This window comes from Sclerotinia sclerotiorum, genomic scaffold (assembly GCF_000146945.2).
Source record: "Sclerotinia sclerotiorum 1980 UF-70 scaffold_11 genomic scaffold, whole genome shotgun sequence".
Lineage (NCBI taxonomy): Eukaryota > Fungi > Ascomycota > Leotiomycetes > Helotiales > Sclerotiniaceae > Sclerotinia > Sclerotinia sclerotiorum.
Genome location: NW_001820825.1, coordinates 1,196,221 through 1,212,802, shown reverse-complemented (window position 1 = coordinate 1,212,802; position 16,582 = coordinate 1,196,221). Strand labels below are relative to the sequence as shown.

At 43.5% G+C, this 16,582-nt stretch overlaps 7 protein-coding genes across 7 annotated transcripts; 3 read left to right on the top strand and 4 right to left on the bottom strand.

The window, feature by feature from the left end:
* Positions 1-123: 123 nt before the first annotated feature.
* Positions 124-4,010, bottom strand: SS1G_08578 (hypothetical protein; the record flags this gene model as incomplete). The annotated part of the gene is made up of 7 exons (XM_001590788.1): positions 124-1,080; positions 1,157-1,426; positions 1,487-1,649; positions 1,830-1,900; positions 2,151-3,426; positions 3,629-3,711; positions 3,807-4,010. 7 exons carry the CDS (start codon positions 4,008-4,010, stop codon positions 124-126), a joined length of 3,024 nt encoding a protein of 1,007 aa, XP_001590838.1.
* Positions 4,011-4,346: 336 nt separating this feature from the next.
* Positions 4,347-4,565, top strand: SS1G_08577 (predicted protein; the record flags this gene model as incomplete). Its single annotated transcript, XM_001590787.1, has 2 exons — positions 4,347-4,434; positions 4,489-4,565. The coding sequence occupies 2 exons, from the start codon at positions 4,347-4,349 to the stop codon at positions 4,563-4,565; spliced, it is 165 nt and encodes a 54-aa protein (XP_001590837.1).
* A 641-nt stretch (positions 4,566-5,206) lies between these two features.
* SS1G_08576 (predicted protein) lies at positions 5,207-6,275 on the top strand (the record flags this gene model as incomplete). The annotated part of the gene is made up of 4 exons (XM_001590786.1): positions 5,207-5,294; positions 5,345-5,430; positions 5,486-5,576; positions 5,677-6,275. 4 exons carry the CDS (start codon positions 5,207-5,209, stop codon positions 6,273-6,275), a joined length of 864 nt encoding a protein of 287 aa, XP_001590836.1.
* Positions 6,276-6,787: 512 nt separating this feature from the next.
* Positions 6,788-7,936, bottom strand: SS1G_08575 (hypothetical protein; the record flags this gene model as incomplete). Its single annotated transcript, XM_001590785.1, has 4 exons — positions 6,788-7,210; positions 7,299-7,559; positions 7,723-7,763; positions 7,858-7,936. 4 exons carry the CDS (start codon positions 7,934-7,936, stop codon positions 6,788-6,790), a joined length of 804 nt encoding a protein of 267 aa, XP_001590835.1.
* A 432-nt stretch (positions 7,937-8,368) lies between these two features.
* On the bottom strand, positions 8,369-13,120 carry SS1G_08574 (hypothetical protein; the record flags this gene model as incomplete). The annotated part of the gene is made up of 2 exons (XM_001590784.1): positions 8,369-12,858; positions 12,910-13,120. The coding sequence occupies 2 exons, from the start codon at positions 13,118-13,120 to the stop codon at positions 8,369-8,371; spliced, it is 4,701 nt and encodes a 1,566-aa protein (XP_001590834.1).
* Positions 13,121-13,809: 689 nt separating this feature from the next.
* Positions 13,810-14,275, bottom strand: SS1G_08573 (predicted protein; the record flags this gene model as incomplete). The annotated part of the gene is made up of 3 exons (XM_001590783.1): positions 13,810-13,908; positions 14,035-14,144; positions 14,203-14,275. The coding sequence occupies 3 exons, from the start codon at positions 14,273-14,275 to the stop codon at positions 13,810-13,812; spliced, it is 282 nt and encodes a 93-aa protein (XP_001590833.1).
* A 738-nt stretch (positions 14,276-15,013) lies between these two features.
* Positions 15,014-15,518, top strand: SS1G_08572 (predicted protein; the record flags this gene model as incomplete). Its single annotated transcript, XM_001590782.1, has 3 exons — positions 15,014-15,043; positions 15,117-15,321; positions 15,397-15,518. 3 exons carry the CDS (start codon positions 15,014-15,016, stop codon positions 15,516-15,518), a joined length of 357 nt encoding a protein of 118 aa, XP_001590832.1.
* Positions 15,519-16,582: the final 1,064 nt, after the last annotated feature.

The window sequence follows — 16,582 nt, the reverse complement described above, 5'->3', positions numbered from 1 at the left end:
ATAATCATAGCCATCATCCATCATCCATCATCCATTATGACCGACAATCCAGCCAAATTCCTTTCCGAAAGATCATGAACCAACTCTCCTTACCACATCGCTTATCGCCTCAGAAGCGCAGCGTTAATGTTTTTCAAGAATACCACTGACAGCTTCATCATCATCCGAAATCAAAGGTGAATTCGGGGATGCTTGCGTCTTCAGCCTACCATCCTTTTCATCCTCCCATCTTTTCGCCACAGTCTGGACCCATTTCCACATCTTCTTCACTGATTCCTCATCAAGATCAACAAAAGATCTCATGGTTGAAGACACCTGTCTTGTTCTCAAAAGCCCAAATTGTGGAGCCTGTTTCACTGTGATATCCTCCTTGATCTCACTTCCCATAGTCTTCCAAAAGCCGAGTAATGACCTCGCCGGATGATCGTCTGGTAATCCTTCAGGACTTGGCAACTCTGCATGTAGCAGCCATTCTCCAAGTTCTTCTGTCCTCTCTTGGCCAATCCATTTCAACAAGTGTGTCCATGTCAGGTTTGAGTTGTTGACTAGATGAAATACTTTTGCTTCGTGTCGTGCTGTTTGAGGCTGTATAGTGTATGGAAGAGTGTTTTGCAAGGCAATTTCAACAATTGCCGCAGCTGCTATATCAAGTGGAAGCCACGAAAGCCGCATGGGGAGTTCTGGTAAAGAATTTAGACATCCAGGGACTCCAGCACTTAGCATTAGTGGCCACGCCTCTTTTTCATTCCAGGTTCCATTGACGGTATTGCCGCATAATTGACCAATCCTGACTATGCTAATATTTGCTCTTGTCTTTTGACATGCCAAAGAGCAGATCGCTTCGGCGACCCACTTACTCTTCGCGTATCCCAAAGATCCAGCGTGCAAAGGATTCCGGTCTACAGTTTCTATGACAAGGTTTCCATTGTTGCTGGCTTCGGCTACGCTTGCTATGGATGAACAGAAGACCATGTGCTTTGGTCTTTCACCAGACAGAGAGAAATTTATCAAACTGCGAAGTCCTTGAAATTGCTCTGTGAAATCTCTTAGAGGAATGGAGAAATTGACTTCCCAGGCTGCCTATAGTTGGATTTAGTAACTGCGTCAACCGGATGCCTAGCTTGGGAGGGGATTTTACATGAATAATTGTAGTTACATGCTTGCGAAGATCAAACAATACATCTCTCGAAAGACCGAGTTCAGTTTGATCCAAATTCGCAGCTCTGCATTCAAAGCTTGTGGTAGTGGATACTAGATTTTGATATATATCGTGATAGCGCAGCGCTTCCTCTACTCTGTCGACTGCTTCTTTGTCATTTTTAGCTCGAACGAGGCAAACAACCCGAAGTTCCTTGTCACTTGACAATATAGATCGCAACAAACTGACGATGTTCACGCCAAGGCTACCAGTGACTCCAGTAATGATCTGGGAATTTAGTTAGTAATTTTTTTTTGTGCAGATTTAAGTCTAATGGCTGATCCTTACTATAGTTTCTTTGAGGTTCTTTGTGAATGTGACACATGCCTCCGTAGTCTCATCCATCAACGACTTGCCAAATTGTTTAACAATGCTGTCCATCCGTTGAACTTCGTCCTCGTCATCATTCACAATGGGTCCACTTCGAGAAGCTTTGATGTAGTTGGTGAGTCTAGTCATTTGTGTTAGCCTTTTTCCTACTGCTCTTAGCAAGTTTCATCATCTGGCGGATGCTTGATTGAATGCTTATATGTCGAGGAATGACATGCAGACAAGTACTACCCGTCACCTGCAATGTAGTTTGGAGATTTGACGAACCAAGTGATAATGCAAAGGCTGCTGGAGTACTTACGCTCTGACACTTCCACATTCGTATACCAAGTTCCAGGGAAAGGGCTTGGCGTCCGATACGCTGGAGAATGCCTACAATTTTATCAGCATCAAGATATATCGTTCTAGAATAGATGCCTGGTACAGAATTGAGATGCGATCTGATTCGTGTCGCCTGCACGGAATCAATATGGTGAGCCCGGAAGTCTGAGTCATAATCCAGCTCTGTAGTGGCACCAATAGCTGTCTTGACGATTTCCATTACGATTTTCAATGAGACTTCATTGCCATATTCTGCCGTAACACCTTTGTAGGCATTTTTAATATCGGCGTCATAATTTACCTCAACCAATCGCCTCCTTATCGTTCCTTTCGCGGTTTTTGCCAAGAAGGCGACGTGCGGTTTAATTACCAGCATGTCTTTGAAGATTTTGGCATGAGTTGGGCCAATGTTGTTCAAGCTCTCAATATAAGGCCAAATTGTATCCCTGACTTCCTCATTGCTCATACCGAGGTCTACATGTGACTTTATAATTATTGCTCCGGGGTACATCTGTCCATCACCGAATACAAATGCATCCTGCACGAGGGGAAATCTCTTAAATGCCTCTTCAATGCAAACAGGATCGAATTTCTTTCCAGTTGAAAGAGTGATCTGGGTATCTTTTCTACCCACGTGTTTCCATGCATTCCTGATTGAAGGATGTGGCTCAAACAAATCACTCGTTGCGAAGCTCCCATTTCGTCGATTGCACTTTGGCAAGTGTGACCAGCCCTTCATGACCACCAACTCGAATCTGCCGGAACCATCAGACAGTGGTTCAAATTCAAGATATCGAAGACCCTCCGGAACTCTGAAGTATTGCCATTCACGATCCGTTTCATAATGGCGGTGAGATGACAGAAGAAATGAACACTCGGCACTACCAAATCGAGAAGTAAGGTTGACTCCCGCGGAGACGAGAAAGTCTCCATCTTCTTTCGGCATGCTGGCTCCGCCTACACCCACAATTTTCATCGTTCGAAGAAATGCAAGTCCTTTCGCGGATTTAGAAAGCATTTGAGCGATCATTGGAACACAAGAAAAGTACATTAGTTCTGGACCGGTTTTTGGGAAACCACAGAATCTATGTATCAAGTATTCATAAGCCTTTTGCGCTTGTGAGAAAGATTCAATGATTGTCTCGGAGGTCAGTGGATGACCATCATTAGGAGCAAGGCAGATTGTTGATAAACTAGTCCAAGCACGTAAACAATCCGCGATACCGCCAGTGTAGAGAGGTGTTGTGGTGAAGGTCAATGTGTTTCGATCGTTTAGTATTGGCAATGCTCCGCATGCAGCATGGTGAGAGTAGGGGACGGGCTTCGGAAGGCCCGAGGTGCCAGACGTATGGTGATGGTAAGCTGTGCTTTCCCCCGTAACCTTATGGATTGGTATACGTTGATTTCGAGGAGTACTGCCAAGGGCTGTAAAAAGATCCAGAAGATTTGAGATCGAGTATCCTCGCATCATAAATGGAGGATTACATGATATCTCTCGGAGGGTTAAGTCGTAAAACACGATATCAATGTTACATTGTTTGCACAGATGCTCGATGTTTTCCTCGCTAGACGATGGCCTATAACGTGTCAATAATCACCATTTGATGGTTGAATCAACTGACAGTGTAATATCGAGATTGAAGGCATTTCAAACTTACGCGATGATCATTACGGAAACTCCCAATCTCATCAATGCCAACCACATGAAGAGAAATCCCAGATCACTTCTGCCCATAAGACCAACACACCTAGGATATCTTGAATCTATGTCAGTCGTACCTTCGCTCACAACTGTCTTTGTTGTCTGAGGAAGCTGTATAGTCCACGCGAGTTGCAATGAAAAGTCCCGCAATTTTGTAAAACTGAAAAAATGAAACGTGAATCGTTCAGAATCACTGGATGCTGAGCGTTCCATCCGGTCTCTAAATACTGCCCCTTTATCGGATGTTAACCTCACAGTTGAACCCTTTCCTGGTCCGCCCATATCAGGAGCTATTTTGGGAATTCCTATGGCTAATTGATCTCCATTGTGTTCAGCTTGGTAATCGAGGAAATCGTTGATCGTGTCGTATTGATCGATTGAAGGAGTTAGGTTGTGAATTTCAGCTTCACCCAAAGTGCAAATGAAGTGATTAAGATCGGTAGGAGGAACAGCACCCATTTTGAATAAAGATGAGATACCCAAAAATGTCGATGTGGTAGTTCAGAACGGGTTCAAGATGAGTTGCTCCACATAGCACTCGAAGTACGAGATTGGAAGAGGGAACTTCACGGCACTGACAGGAGAGGAAACTTCATCCCACTGATCCCAATTGCCATTTACTACCAAGATAACCTAGAAAGGTAGCTACTATGAGCCAAATCTTGATTGGCAACTTCTTCATTTACTATCTTAAAAGCCCTTAGACTTATCACATTTCCCAAGATCTGGGAGGGGCTAATTGCGGAATTTAATGATAGTCCCAGGACATATGAAGTAACCTTTGTTTACTCCAAAATGCAAGCGTCATGGTTACTCAGTAGTGGCGACATCAACAGAGGACAGTATGAGAGGAACGTCATGAACATAGCTTTTCATCTTCTAGGTAAAAAGTGTAACTATACACTCATAGATACACAATTATTCGATGCTGATATAGAAATATTTGAATCTTTAACGATGGGTTTGTCGACCAAAGATATGATGGATCTCCTTCGAGAAGCTAGGACGAGTTAATAATCACGTGATAACACAAAAGACTACGGGTAGTCATTACGACCTTTGCGCACTCGATCCTCGAACGCGTGAGTGTGGTTTCTTTTTGGTTTATTCAACCTTTGTGAACTCAACTTGCATGTATACTTCTCGACAACTTCATTAAAACTCTATATCATCATATTTTTGCCTAAAGGTACGCGATATGTCACTCTTAATGGATGGATGGCTGGGATCTTTGATGCAGAGTTTTGACGCTCCGGATCTCCCCTTGGAAAGCTTGGGAAAACTATAACCTCGCGTCTTCGAAGATGCTTCAAACCTATCAAACTACTAAATGCATTCACACATCTGATTCAAGCTGAATCAGCTTCATTTCATGAAGATCACCAAAATCACTTCTTTTGGATTTCTCCCCTATTTTGGCACGTGATCATGTCTTGTCTACATGCGAGCATTGCAACCTACAAGTGTTTGGTCTCTCTACCGCTTCTACATACAGACAGTAGGGGTAATGAGCTTTACCTTTTGGCGATACTCGATCCTCCCATCGTAATCTATATATGAGCCCTTGACATATCACATCCATTGCCTTCACAACTAAACATTCAACAGACTTTCTCGGTAACAATTCAACAAAAGTGTTCTCTCCACGTTTAACCATGACGCGTCTCTCTCGAGTTTGGAGCTCTTACAACAATGCCGCAATTCCTCCTCGTCACGAGGCGACAGGAACAACTCAACTACCCCGTAAGTTCATTCCTACCCAAACCTCCTCGTCCTAAACTAACATCTACCAGTATCACGTATCAAGAAGATTATCGGAACCGATCAAGACATTAATATGTGCTCTAACAATGCCGCATTTGTCATTACTCTAGCCACCGTATGTTTTCAACACCTCTCTGATATTCTACATACAAAAGCTAAGCATACAAAAGGAAATGTTCATTCAATACATGGCCGAATCAGGTCACAATGTTGTCAAGTCTGAACGCAAACCTCGCCGCAACATCCAGTACCGCGATCTTTGTAAGTTGCTCTACTTTTTAACTCCACCACTACGTTCATTTCCATCACAAAGTTGCCCCTCCACCTCTCAATCTCCACCAACAACTAACACACTTCTCAGCCTCCGCCGTCTCCCACATTGACAACCTCGAATTTCTCAGCGACATAATCCCACGCACCGTCCCACTCAAAGTCGTAAAAGCCCGCGCCAACACAGCCAACACCCTCATGCAACCCCCATCCACCAACCCACCTACTTCCCACCCCGCTCCACCACCACCAAATCCCCTCTCCGGGCCCGCAACCACCCACGCCGGCCCCTCAGGCACAAACACTTTTCCCCCACCCCTCGACACCGCTCCACCCCGCGTTTCCGTCTCCGGCCTCCTAGACTCCGCATCTGCATCCCCCTCCAATCCCACTCCCCCTCCAGCCCTCAACCAAATCCAACCTCAAACTCAAACTCAAACCCAGACCCCGACCCCGACACAACCCCAACCCCATCCAAACACCATCCCCATAATCCACACTAATGGTTTCACTCCCGCCAACGGGTTTACCCCCGCCAATAAACCCCGGAAACAACAACAGCAACAGCAGCGGAGAACTAGTTCCGGTACAACTACAGGAGCAAGCGCCGAAGAAGAAGATCCCAATGCGCAATTGAGGATGGAAAGTCAAGCTAATAGTGATGAGCAAGAAGATGTAGAGATGAGTTAGAGCGATGGTGTTATCCGCATTGGATTGAAGATTTTAATTTCGTAAGGAAAATAGGATGCTTGGGGCGGATTGAAGAAGAAAAAGGAGAGTTGTTTTGTGTAAAGAGGTGTTAGTTGTTAGTTACTTGATTCCGCGCGTGGTTGGGAGTCTGTATCCATGGATCATAAATATCACATTGCATCACAAAAGCTGAATCAAGACTCAATATACCAGGGGTCAAAGATCATTTGGATATAGCAATTAGCTTTCTTTTTGCGCGCAGTACCACGTCTTCCGTTCAATTCCATCACATACATAAACAGCATCATCTCGCCAGAAACGCCCAGTGATATGCAACCTATATGGGAATACTTTTCTCTCTTTCCTTCCCGTTCAATATTTCATGATATAAAATCATCTCGTCTCATATCCTTCCCTCCCAACCAGACCTGTAGTGGTTCCAATATGCATCGATTATAGCCCCTGGTTGATAGCACCAACCTGCAAATTTTTTCTTCCCTCGCTCTTTTTCTTTATTGCTCCATTGGATCATCGCCCTGCGCGGCAGCTGGAACCCTTCCTTCATTCAACTCTTTCTCTAGTTTGATAATCTCCTGCAAACTCTTTGCATTCTTGATTAATTCTTCGACCTTCTTTCGTTCTTTATCGGTAAGCTTGACGCGGTAGGATTTGGATGTTGAGGATGCAGAAGCGCCATTAGTCGTGCTGGTTGTATCGAATGTGCGAGATTTGATGCCCATAATCTGGAGGAACCATGTTGGTAAAATGACGAGGGGAAAGGAGGATAAAGAGATGTTTACCTTCGATGCAAGAGTAGATGGTTCTGCAGATGTACCAAATAATTCTTGCGCTCTTTCTCGCTCTGCAGCTTTGACTTTCTTATAATCCAAAAATCTCACATTTGGACATCGAAATAGGACCCATTCCCTATAATGCTATATCCCAATTCATCAATTAGTCCAATTCATTTCACCAAACAAAGTCAATCCTCTTCATTCCACAGGACAAACAAAAATGACCCACCTCCTTCCTAGTCACAGGATTCTCCATCAAAACCAAACTCGTCAACCTCGCACACCCAGCCAATGCATCCAAATCTGCCAACTCTGCCACATTATTACTTGTCAAAACCAACGTCGTCAGATTTGGTAATGATTTCGACAATGTAGGTGAGATACTCGAGACGCGATTGCGAGCTAGGAGAAGAGTTCTTAGACGTGGACTGAGGGGGAAGTTGCCCAGAACTTGGATATCATTGTCTGTGAAATCAATTGCATCGTGTGGCTATTTTTGTCAGTTTTCTATTGTGAGATTGCGAGCTTGTGAGGCAGAGTAGAGCCAGAAGTCGCACGAAATCGCCTCTTTTCCCTTCCGTCTCTTTCTCCCTCCAAAATCAACCACCAACCCACCAAACCCAAGAAACAAGAAACCAAAAAAAAGGACTTACCCCCGCAACCCCCAAATTCTCCACCGCCGGAATCTTATGACCTGCATATCCCCAAAAACACCAGTATCAACTCAGCTCTTTTTCAAAAGTGTAGCATTGGGACTCTGTTCTTAACAGAAATGTATAATTACGCACCTCGAAGATCTAATTCGCGTTCCTTGAGCGGATTGAGGTAGGAGAGGGAGGATTGGATTAGGTCCGCTGTAAGACGCATATTTGTTTACTTGGGAGGCTCTTTGTTTGCGAAATTAGGAGGCGTTGCGAAGAGGTGAAGGTGTGTGTGAATGTTATGAAATGGGTAGATGAGGTCGCAAGGCTGACATCTTGAATCCTCCCAATCTCGAAATTATTTTGGTGAGCTAAGCTTTGATTTCGCGCTAACCATTTTTGATTGTCAGCCTTTTCGAGTTTGGCAACATGAATTATGCTCATCCGAATTACATCATGAATATTTACCAGGATTACATTATGATTCATTACTATCGTCTAATAGATCCAAGAGCTCATCGCTCAATCTACGTATACCACTCATCTCAAAATTACAATAAACCCATTTCCCACCCTCAATCTCAAGGATTTGTTTTACCACCAAGTCCCTTCCCTTCATAACTCCTGTCCTTCATATATTCTCAAAATCCTTCTCAATTCACTGAAAGACAAAGATAACGCCCCCTCTATCAACACTAACCATCATCCCGTAAGGACTCTCTAGCAACGCCACATCCAAAATTGAATCCAAATGCGCCCTTAATAATTTCTGTCCTTGCAATGAGATAACCGTACTCCTTGGTGCCTTTCCACCTCCTTTACTACTCCCCTCTGCTTTACCTCCATCACTCCCCCTGTCTCTTGTTCCAGCATTAGGGGCTGTTGGGTTTTGTCTGGGAACTCGCTCGTTGTTCAATGTAAGTATTGGTGTAGGATGTGAGCTAGCGTAAGACGGTTTGAGCTCATCGGTCTCTAAACCACTCACAACCATTGAACTTTCAACGCGCGATAGATCCCAGAAACGGATCTTTCGGTCCGAACCACCAGTGATAAGAAAACCATATTTGACATCACGATTATCGTCATTGGCATCAGTGCCAGTAATCATAGCACGAATGCCGTAATTTGAGGCAGCGCCTGTTGGCTCAAGAGCTCCTGCAAAACGGCCAAGCATACCTTCTGGACGGTCCTCATCCACAGGCCAAGGTTCATAATTCTTTGGTGCCTCTCGACTTGACCCAGATCGATAAACTTCTCGACATTGCGTCTTTTCGACATCCCAGACAGTGACTTCTCCCTGTCCACTACCACCAGCAACACAAACCCATCTTCCTCGACCTCTTGTAGGATGAATACGAATTCTGTATATAGATGTGGCTCCTGGTACACCCCAAGCCTTCAGACGAACCTTGAACCGTAGATCCCATAGATCCAAGATACCATGGGAAGTTCCAAGTAGTAACCAGCTACGTTTTTTATCGATACAGAAACATGTAGGAGTGCCATGGTGCACAGGGTTCTCTAGAGTATAGAGAATTGTCATGGCTCTTAAATCGATAGCCAACACCCTTGAACGATTTGTAGCAATAAGCAAAACCGAATTCGTTTCGAGTTTAAAATGCTCGGCCCAAAGAGCAAATTCGTTTTTCGGGAGCTGATATTCACGCAAAAGGCGAAGTTTACCATATCTTCCTACTCCACCACTTTGGATACAATCAACTTTGACTACATTGATACTTCCATCACTCCCACAGCTGACAAAAGAGTGTGTGTGCTCCACAAAACACAATGCAGTAACTTTGGCACCATTTGCATGTTTGTGTGTTTGCCTGGATCGATGAGCGATATTCCGTTCAAGTCTACCAGTATCCCAGATTTTCACACAACCATCATCTCCACCAGTGAGGAAGAAGACATGATCTGGAGCAACAGCAATATGATGAATTGGTCCGACATGCTCAGCGAAAGTAGCAACAAGCGTACCTTCAGGCCTCCATGGTTTGTCCGCAGCTTGACTATTGTTTCTACTAATAGCTCGGCGCCGACTCGAAGGGGCGATCATAGGCCCAAATTCCGCAATATCATTGGGGTAATTGTCCACATACATTGCATCCAGCATTTTTAGTATGTTTGGATCATTACCTGAATAGGTATGAGCTGCTCTGAATCGAATTTCGCTTTTCGCTGAGCTACCCTGATCTCTTGCTAAACTTATTGGCAAAGGTTGAGATGTGAACTGTGAGAAAGGTCCTTCAACCTTACCGAACGCATTTGTCGAAGTAGTACCTGTCTCGGGAACACTTTTTCCTGATTCTTTACGATTCATGAGAGTCATCGCAGAAGACTTATGGCGAATATCGCGAACAGTTTCTCCTGACTTGATAGATGTAGCTTCCAACAATGACGCTGTTCCATCGTCACTCATTTGACCAGTTGTGTCCGGACTTCCAGGGCGTACTAACGATCCTTTTCGTGGCGTTGAAGAGGACCTAGGTGTCGAGGAATCCGAAGGGGATAGAAATGCCGGTGATAACGTTGGAGAATGTGGCTCCACTCCGTTACTGGTAATTGGTAGGCCGGCTTTCGATTTATGTCTATTCATCGCAGAGAGTTTTCTCTTGGAGATGGGATCATCGATCGTCATAGAAGCATCTAGTAAAGCATCAGTAATGGAGTGCTGTTCCCCATTGCTCTCTAACCCATTACTGATTTTGCGTGGTGGTTCCTCTGTAATCTGTTCATCAAACATTACTGTTTGTGGCGTGATATTGAGGCTCCGAAGGTTGATGACGTTATTTAAATAGGATGGATGTGTTGAGCCTTCTCTAGCCTTTGAAGGTGCAAGGCGCCATATATATTCTCTCAAGGCAAGTAACTTTGCTTCATCGTCGTGGCTCATTCCTATATTTCGGAGTTTCGCCAACCATTGTTCATCCTCTTCATTCTTTGGTATTCTGTGTAAAGGGTTATGACCAGACTCTTTTGATGAAACAGTCGGTACAAAATTGCTCGAGCTGAAAGAAAACGTTCGTAACTGATTGACAGGTTTCCAAAATATGCCTCTATCTACTTTCAGAGCCCAATTGATAGACATATCAAGAACTGCTCTCGATAGTGGTTTCTTGAGTGCGTCCAGCAAAGCTAATTCTGAGTAGTCATTAACTCCAGTCTTGAGATATGGTCGAATGAGCGGTAAGATAATGCATAGATTGTCGGCACTGGACAAGAAAATAGTTGCCGACGAAATGAAGTTCACCGCAGCTTCTCTTATCCAGATGTTGGGATGCATTGTGAAGCGACTGACAACATCTACCATTTCCCATATCTTTGAGCGTTGAAACAAACCTAGCTGCGCCATATCGGCAAACGAGTGCAAAACACTCCTCACCACAAACTCTTCAGGATCCGTCAAGGCCTGAACCATTAACGGCAGTATGAACTCTTCAAGACTGGTCCCGCCTAGAAAAGTTGCAACACCCACAATCGTCTCGAAGAAAGCACACTTCAAAATCCAGTTTCGATCGTTTAAGTAAGTATTAAGGTGACTCAAGATGATATCATTCGAGTCTGCCGTACCAAAGAACATACATAGCTCTGGTACAGATCCCAGAAAAGCTCTCTTGACAGAAGAGTCGTTATCTGTTATTAAGGCCTTGGTATGCGTTTCGAAAATCTCTATGAGCTCTGCTCGAGCTGTATCAAAAAGGCCTTGGAATGGGGCTTCCCCACTAATGGTGTCATCGGCATCAGGGTCTGAAGTAGGAAGTGAACCATCAGATCTCAAAGTTGCAACCATATCGAGGAACTTGGAGGCGGAAGTCGCAAGGCTTCCTAGACATGCAGCATAGGTAGCTCTTACTAAAGCGCCAGGTTCTGTTGGTGAACCTGGAAGGAATATTTGCATCCGTGGTAAGACGTATTCTGGAAAAACGTGTGCATTTATTGCCGAGACCACTGTGACAAGAGCCAAAAGCTGGGTTACTGTACGGATAGCTGCGACTTTCACAAGTTCCGATTTATCAGTGAGCAAAGTCATGACATATGGAAGAACCCGATCTAATTTCGCTTCATCGGTCAATCTTTCGGCGAACGCCAGTAATATATCACAAGCTCGTATCTTTGCGGTGGCTCTAGCAGTATTTCGCATTGATGATACAACTAAAGTTAGAAAAATCAGAGTCCCATCATCTACAGGTCGCCTGCCAAGAGCAGAAGCAACATGCTCATTGTTTGGTATGTTGAGATGTACAGGGATAGGCCGTAAGCTTGTTCCTGTCGACAGACTCCTAGTAGCTGGTACTGGTTTCTCATTTTCATAGCCTAGGAAATACGAAATCTTATCAAAGTCGTAATAGATACGATCAATGCGTTCATCAGCTTCGCCCAGGTTAGCTGAAGATCCGGATATTGGAGTTCTCCCCGAAGATGGGTCCGTAATTAATCCCATGTATTGATGTAGAAAGCTGTAAAAGTAATCTGGGAAGACCTTCTTTCTCCAAAATTGCAAATATTCTTCTGCTGAATATCTAGATTCCGGACTCAGTTGTATCATATGCGACACCATTTCTCGTACATCTTTATCTGTTATTCGGTTGAGCAGTGAGGCAACTGGATCATACTCTCCCCTTCGATATTGATATAGCTGGCTCAATGTGAAAATAGGGGTCTCCGTGAATAACTCGGCAATCACACAGCCGACACTAAAGACATCCATAGCCCAGGTAATTGGTGCTTTAGGATCTGGCGTTTCTCCTGTGGTCAAGAACCTTTCTGGTGCTAGATAGCATGTCCTCCGTCCGGCAGTATCGAAATAGTACGAGAAGTCTGCCGGATTATCTTCCGGTAATGTTGTTGGTTTGAAAGAGGAAGAGAAGTCGGAAAGATATAACCAGTTCCATGAAGTAACCAATGCATTCTCCGTCTTTATATCTCCATGGAATACGTCCCTAGCATGACAGTCGCGGACGGCGCATAAGAGTTGAAACGCCAACCATTTCCTCTCGATATCCTCTAAAAATGGTCTTGTACTCATGCGATCATATAGGGAACTATATAGATATTGTCGCACAAGATAGCCATTTGTCTCGGTCTCCGCTATTCGTTGATAAGCAAGCGCATTTGGGACATCTGCCAAGGCTTTTCGTTCTCCTGCGCGGATATGTTAGATTCTGTCAGGTAGATCCAATTTGCCTTGCTCACGTATTATCTTTTTCCTATACTTCTTGAGATCCATGGCATAAGGTTTGACGACAACCTTGACGAGTACAACTCCATCTTGACTACGAGCGCGAATGCTTTTCATAAACCGGGCAGTTCCCATGGACTTCTCATAGACCAAATCTGAGAGCTCTGGCACATCAATACCTGCGGAACCCGCAGAGAGCGTGGTGAGGGAGAATCCTTGACCCATGGTTGTAGGGAATGGAGGTTCATCTGTGTCAAGTCATGGATGTGCTTGCTTTATGTAGACAAGTGAATGGAGATTCTGGGAGCTATAGTACGATGATATTATTAAATGTGACAGTGAATCATATCCATCAAATGGTTGTAAAATGGTTGAAGTCGGCGCAAAAGATTTGTAGTTGTCGATTTCAATGAATTGACATGACGATGGTTCAAGAGCGAATGTGATTACTAAGCGATAAAGGCAGGTTAGATAAGTCCCTACTAGGTAGGCAATTTAAGATACATATCTGATAACTGTTAGCCTCGAACTCTTCAAACACGACTAAATATTTCAAATGTGCTAAATCCTTCAACATGAATTTACCATCTCAAGTGAGTTCAACACCAATGCTATTAAGAAATCTGGCATACCAAAGTATTTCGAGAAATGCTCTACTGCGGGTTGAAGGTTCACTATCACGCTACAATGATGAATTCTTATATTGGAAAGAGATGCATAGGTGAAGTTATGAAAGGTCATTGATTATCGTATCATGTCTCATCGCCGATAATGGCATTTATAAAATACAGTGGGCTCCTCAACTTATGTCCCGACTCCGTCGCCAGAGCCTATTCATACAATCCCATGAAATATACCGGTGGGTATGTATTCATTTACTTGCTTGCAACACATTTATATGGTATGTGTTCCATTTAAGCCTTTCCCTTGTTCTTCAGCTCAGCCTCCTCCTCTTCTCTTAGCTGTTGGTCGATTGTGGCACCTCTGCTGGGCTCGTTGCCGTGCATCTTAGCCTATAGAATAAATATTAGTACAGTTTTTAACATAATGATGACTTAATTACGCAAACAAGATTCGATATAAAACAAGATAGAGCGAAGCGATGTTCATTGATAGGAGTTGGTAGGACAATAACTTACTGGGAGGGTAGCATCTTTCTTGGCTGCTCTGTCCTCCTTGCTCATCTCCTCGGGCTCATTCTCACGTTGCTCTTCTCTAGCCAACTTGTTTGCAATGGTTCTCTCGTCCTCTATTTAAGTAATCAGTGACTGGGTTTTGGAGAAATTCGAATATTGGGAAAATCTTACTGGAATCGAGTGCAAGATGGCTGTTTTCCTTTCCCTCGTGGAATCTGTCACCGGTCTCGTTGTTTGAGCTCATTTTGATTGATTTGTTTGAGATTTATGTGAATTGAGATAAAGGACAGGTAGATAGAAGAGAATATAATGTGAATGATTGTTTTGGATTGTAGAATGTATGAAATGAAGAATTGTTGAAGGAATACGCTTCGACTATAAAATAGTTGATGAACCCGACAGACAATACGTCATAATGAAAGCTTTTCCAAACATCAACTTGCCTTGCTATCAGAACATCATGTTTTCGGAACCATCATAGAAAAGACGTCACTAGACATTTACTTGGTATGTAAGGTACCCGCTCTTCTTGATAAATATCAAGAAAGAGATCGTGCCAACTCTAAGAAATCGTAAAGTTTGTAAAAGCATTGAGTATTTCTCTCCACTTACATAATTCAGATATCAAATTGATTGGCCTTTTCTCTGCCCCTCCTATCGTCGATCAATCGTAGGGCAGGAAGCTTTGAAAAAATGTTTTGTTCCTGATACATACCGGTACAATGATTATTTTCTATTCGAGATTTACCATAATGATGAAGGATAGGGGTAGCTAGATAAGTTTGTTATTAACTTATTGTTGCTTCCGTTTTCCTACTTGGCGTCGCGCCACCAAGCTTCAAAGATTCGAGGGAAGAGAACAATCTATTCGTGGACACTCTGTTACAGGATAAGCTGCGATCAATTGATATAAATCACAAGAGGAAGGCCAGCTTAAGTTTAAGCTTATTAATATAACTCCCGGACGATCAAACGAATAGTAATGTACTCAATATCTGATCTCTCCCTGCACGTCCTCAGCACTTCATTTCCGAAAACCTAGAACCAGCAACACAATCATCAAGGATTATGAGACTTTATTATAGTCGATAAGACGACATCGAAAACTTCGGCGAGGATACAAGCAAGGGCGAACTCCTATTTTTGAAGCAGTGCAGATCAATGCATCGACTCTCTGGTGGGGAGAAGATGTCTGCCATGAGAAGCGTAAAGCGCTGAACATATATTCGATGAACTACATTGCACAAGTCGTTCATCCCAAGGTCGTTGCTATGGGCAGGATGATAAGAAGTATATGACAGGGTTGATGTTGTTTTACATGAACCTCTTCTCTTCTTTTAGTTTTGTCTCTAACCCGCATACCAGTATATCGTTTGCATGCGGAGTTCAAGCAGCGAAATGAAATTCCCCAAAGAAAGGTTATTGTGACACTCATCAGCAGATATTCAATCACTAGCGATACTCAAGTACCTCCGTACTATGGCTGAGAACAACCAGATACGACGACGATAATATTATCATAGTTCAGTATTCGATATTCTAACCAATCGATTGGACAATACGAAACCATTGACCTCCTCAGAGACTGCAAAGACGTAAGCATTGCTTCAAAATAAACCTCGCTCGTACCCCAGCGTAACCGCAATTTCATGGAAAGTTGCATCTTTCTCATTTCCCAGCCCCCTTCATCTAGGCCAAATGGAGTATTGGCCATATAATTCGGCTCTGAAAGCATAAACCGCAAAGACGGAAGCTTACAGACTTAGCATAACAAGCATTTCTTTTACTATTGAAACCAATCAGGCCACGGTAAGAACATGGCAAGAATATTCGGATATTTTCTATACCAGACGCCCTTCCGAAATATGTTGGAAATGAATAAGTTGCCTACTTACATACTTACCTACCTAGTAAGTAAAGATGATCCAGCGTAGCATGGAACGTGGCAATGAACGAAGATTGGGATAAGTAAGACTACAATGCGTATTGGCGATGAGCTTAGCGGGGGAGGAAAGGTTATCAAACCACAATTGGACGAAACGTGGTTTTTATCCGATGAACTTTAGCGATCAAGTCATATTTTATCTTTTCCCAACCTGCAGAGTACGTGAACCTCTCTCAGCCAGTAAATATCAGTTCAATCTTGTCATCAACTGTCAGGATTGTAAATCTTCTTCCGAATTCTTTCTTTATGACAACCCAGGTAATCTCAGGCCTTCAACACCGGCTAGATGTATTTGGTTTGCAGGCTTTTCCAAAAGCAAAAGCACAGTATTCAGACTTGCATCGCATCACGCATCGCATCTTTCTATCGATTATTATATACCTAGGTAGGTAGGAGGTAGGTAACAAACAGTAGGTATACTGCGTATGCACAGAATCATCAGTTCAGATAACCCTCTCCCTCTAAAAGTTACAGCCCCAACCAATTCTTCGGAATCTTTCAACCAATGAATTCTTTACTCTCAACTGAAAAGATATTAACATCGATATCACCTACTCGGTACATTTTGCTACACCTCATCTTAAATATTGTCTGCTAAGGCAAGAG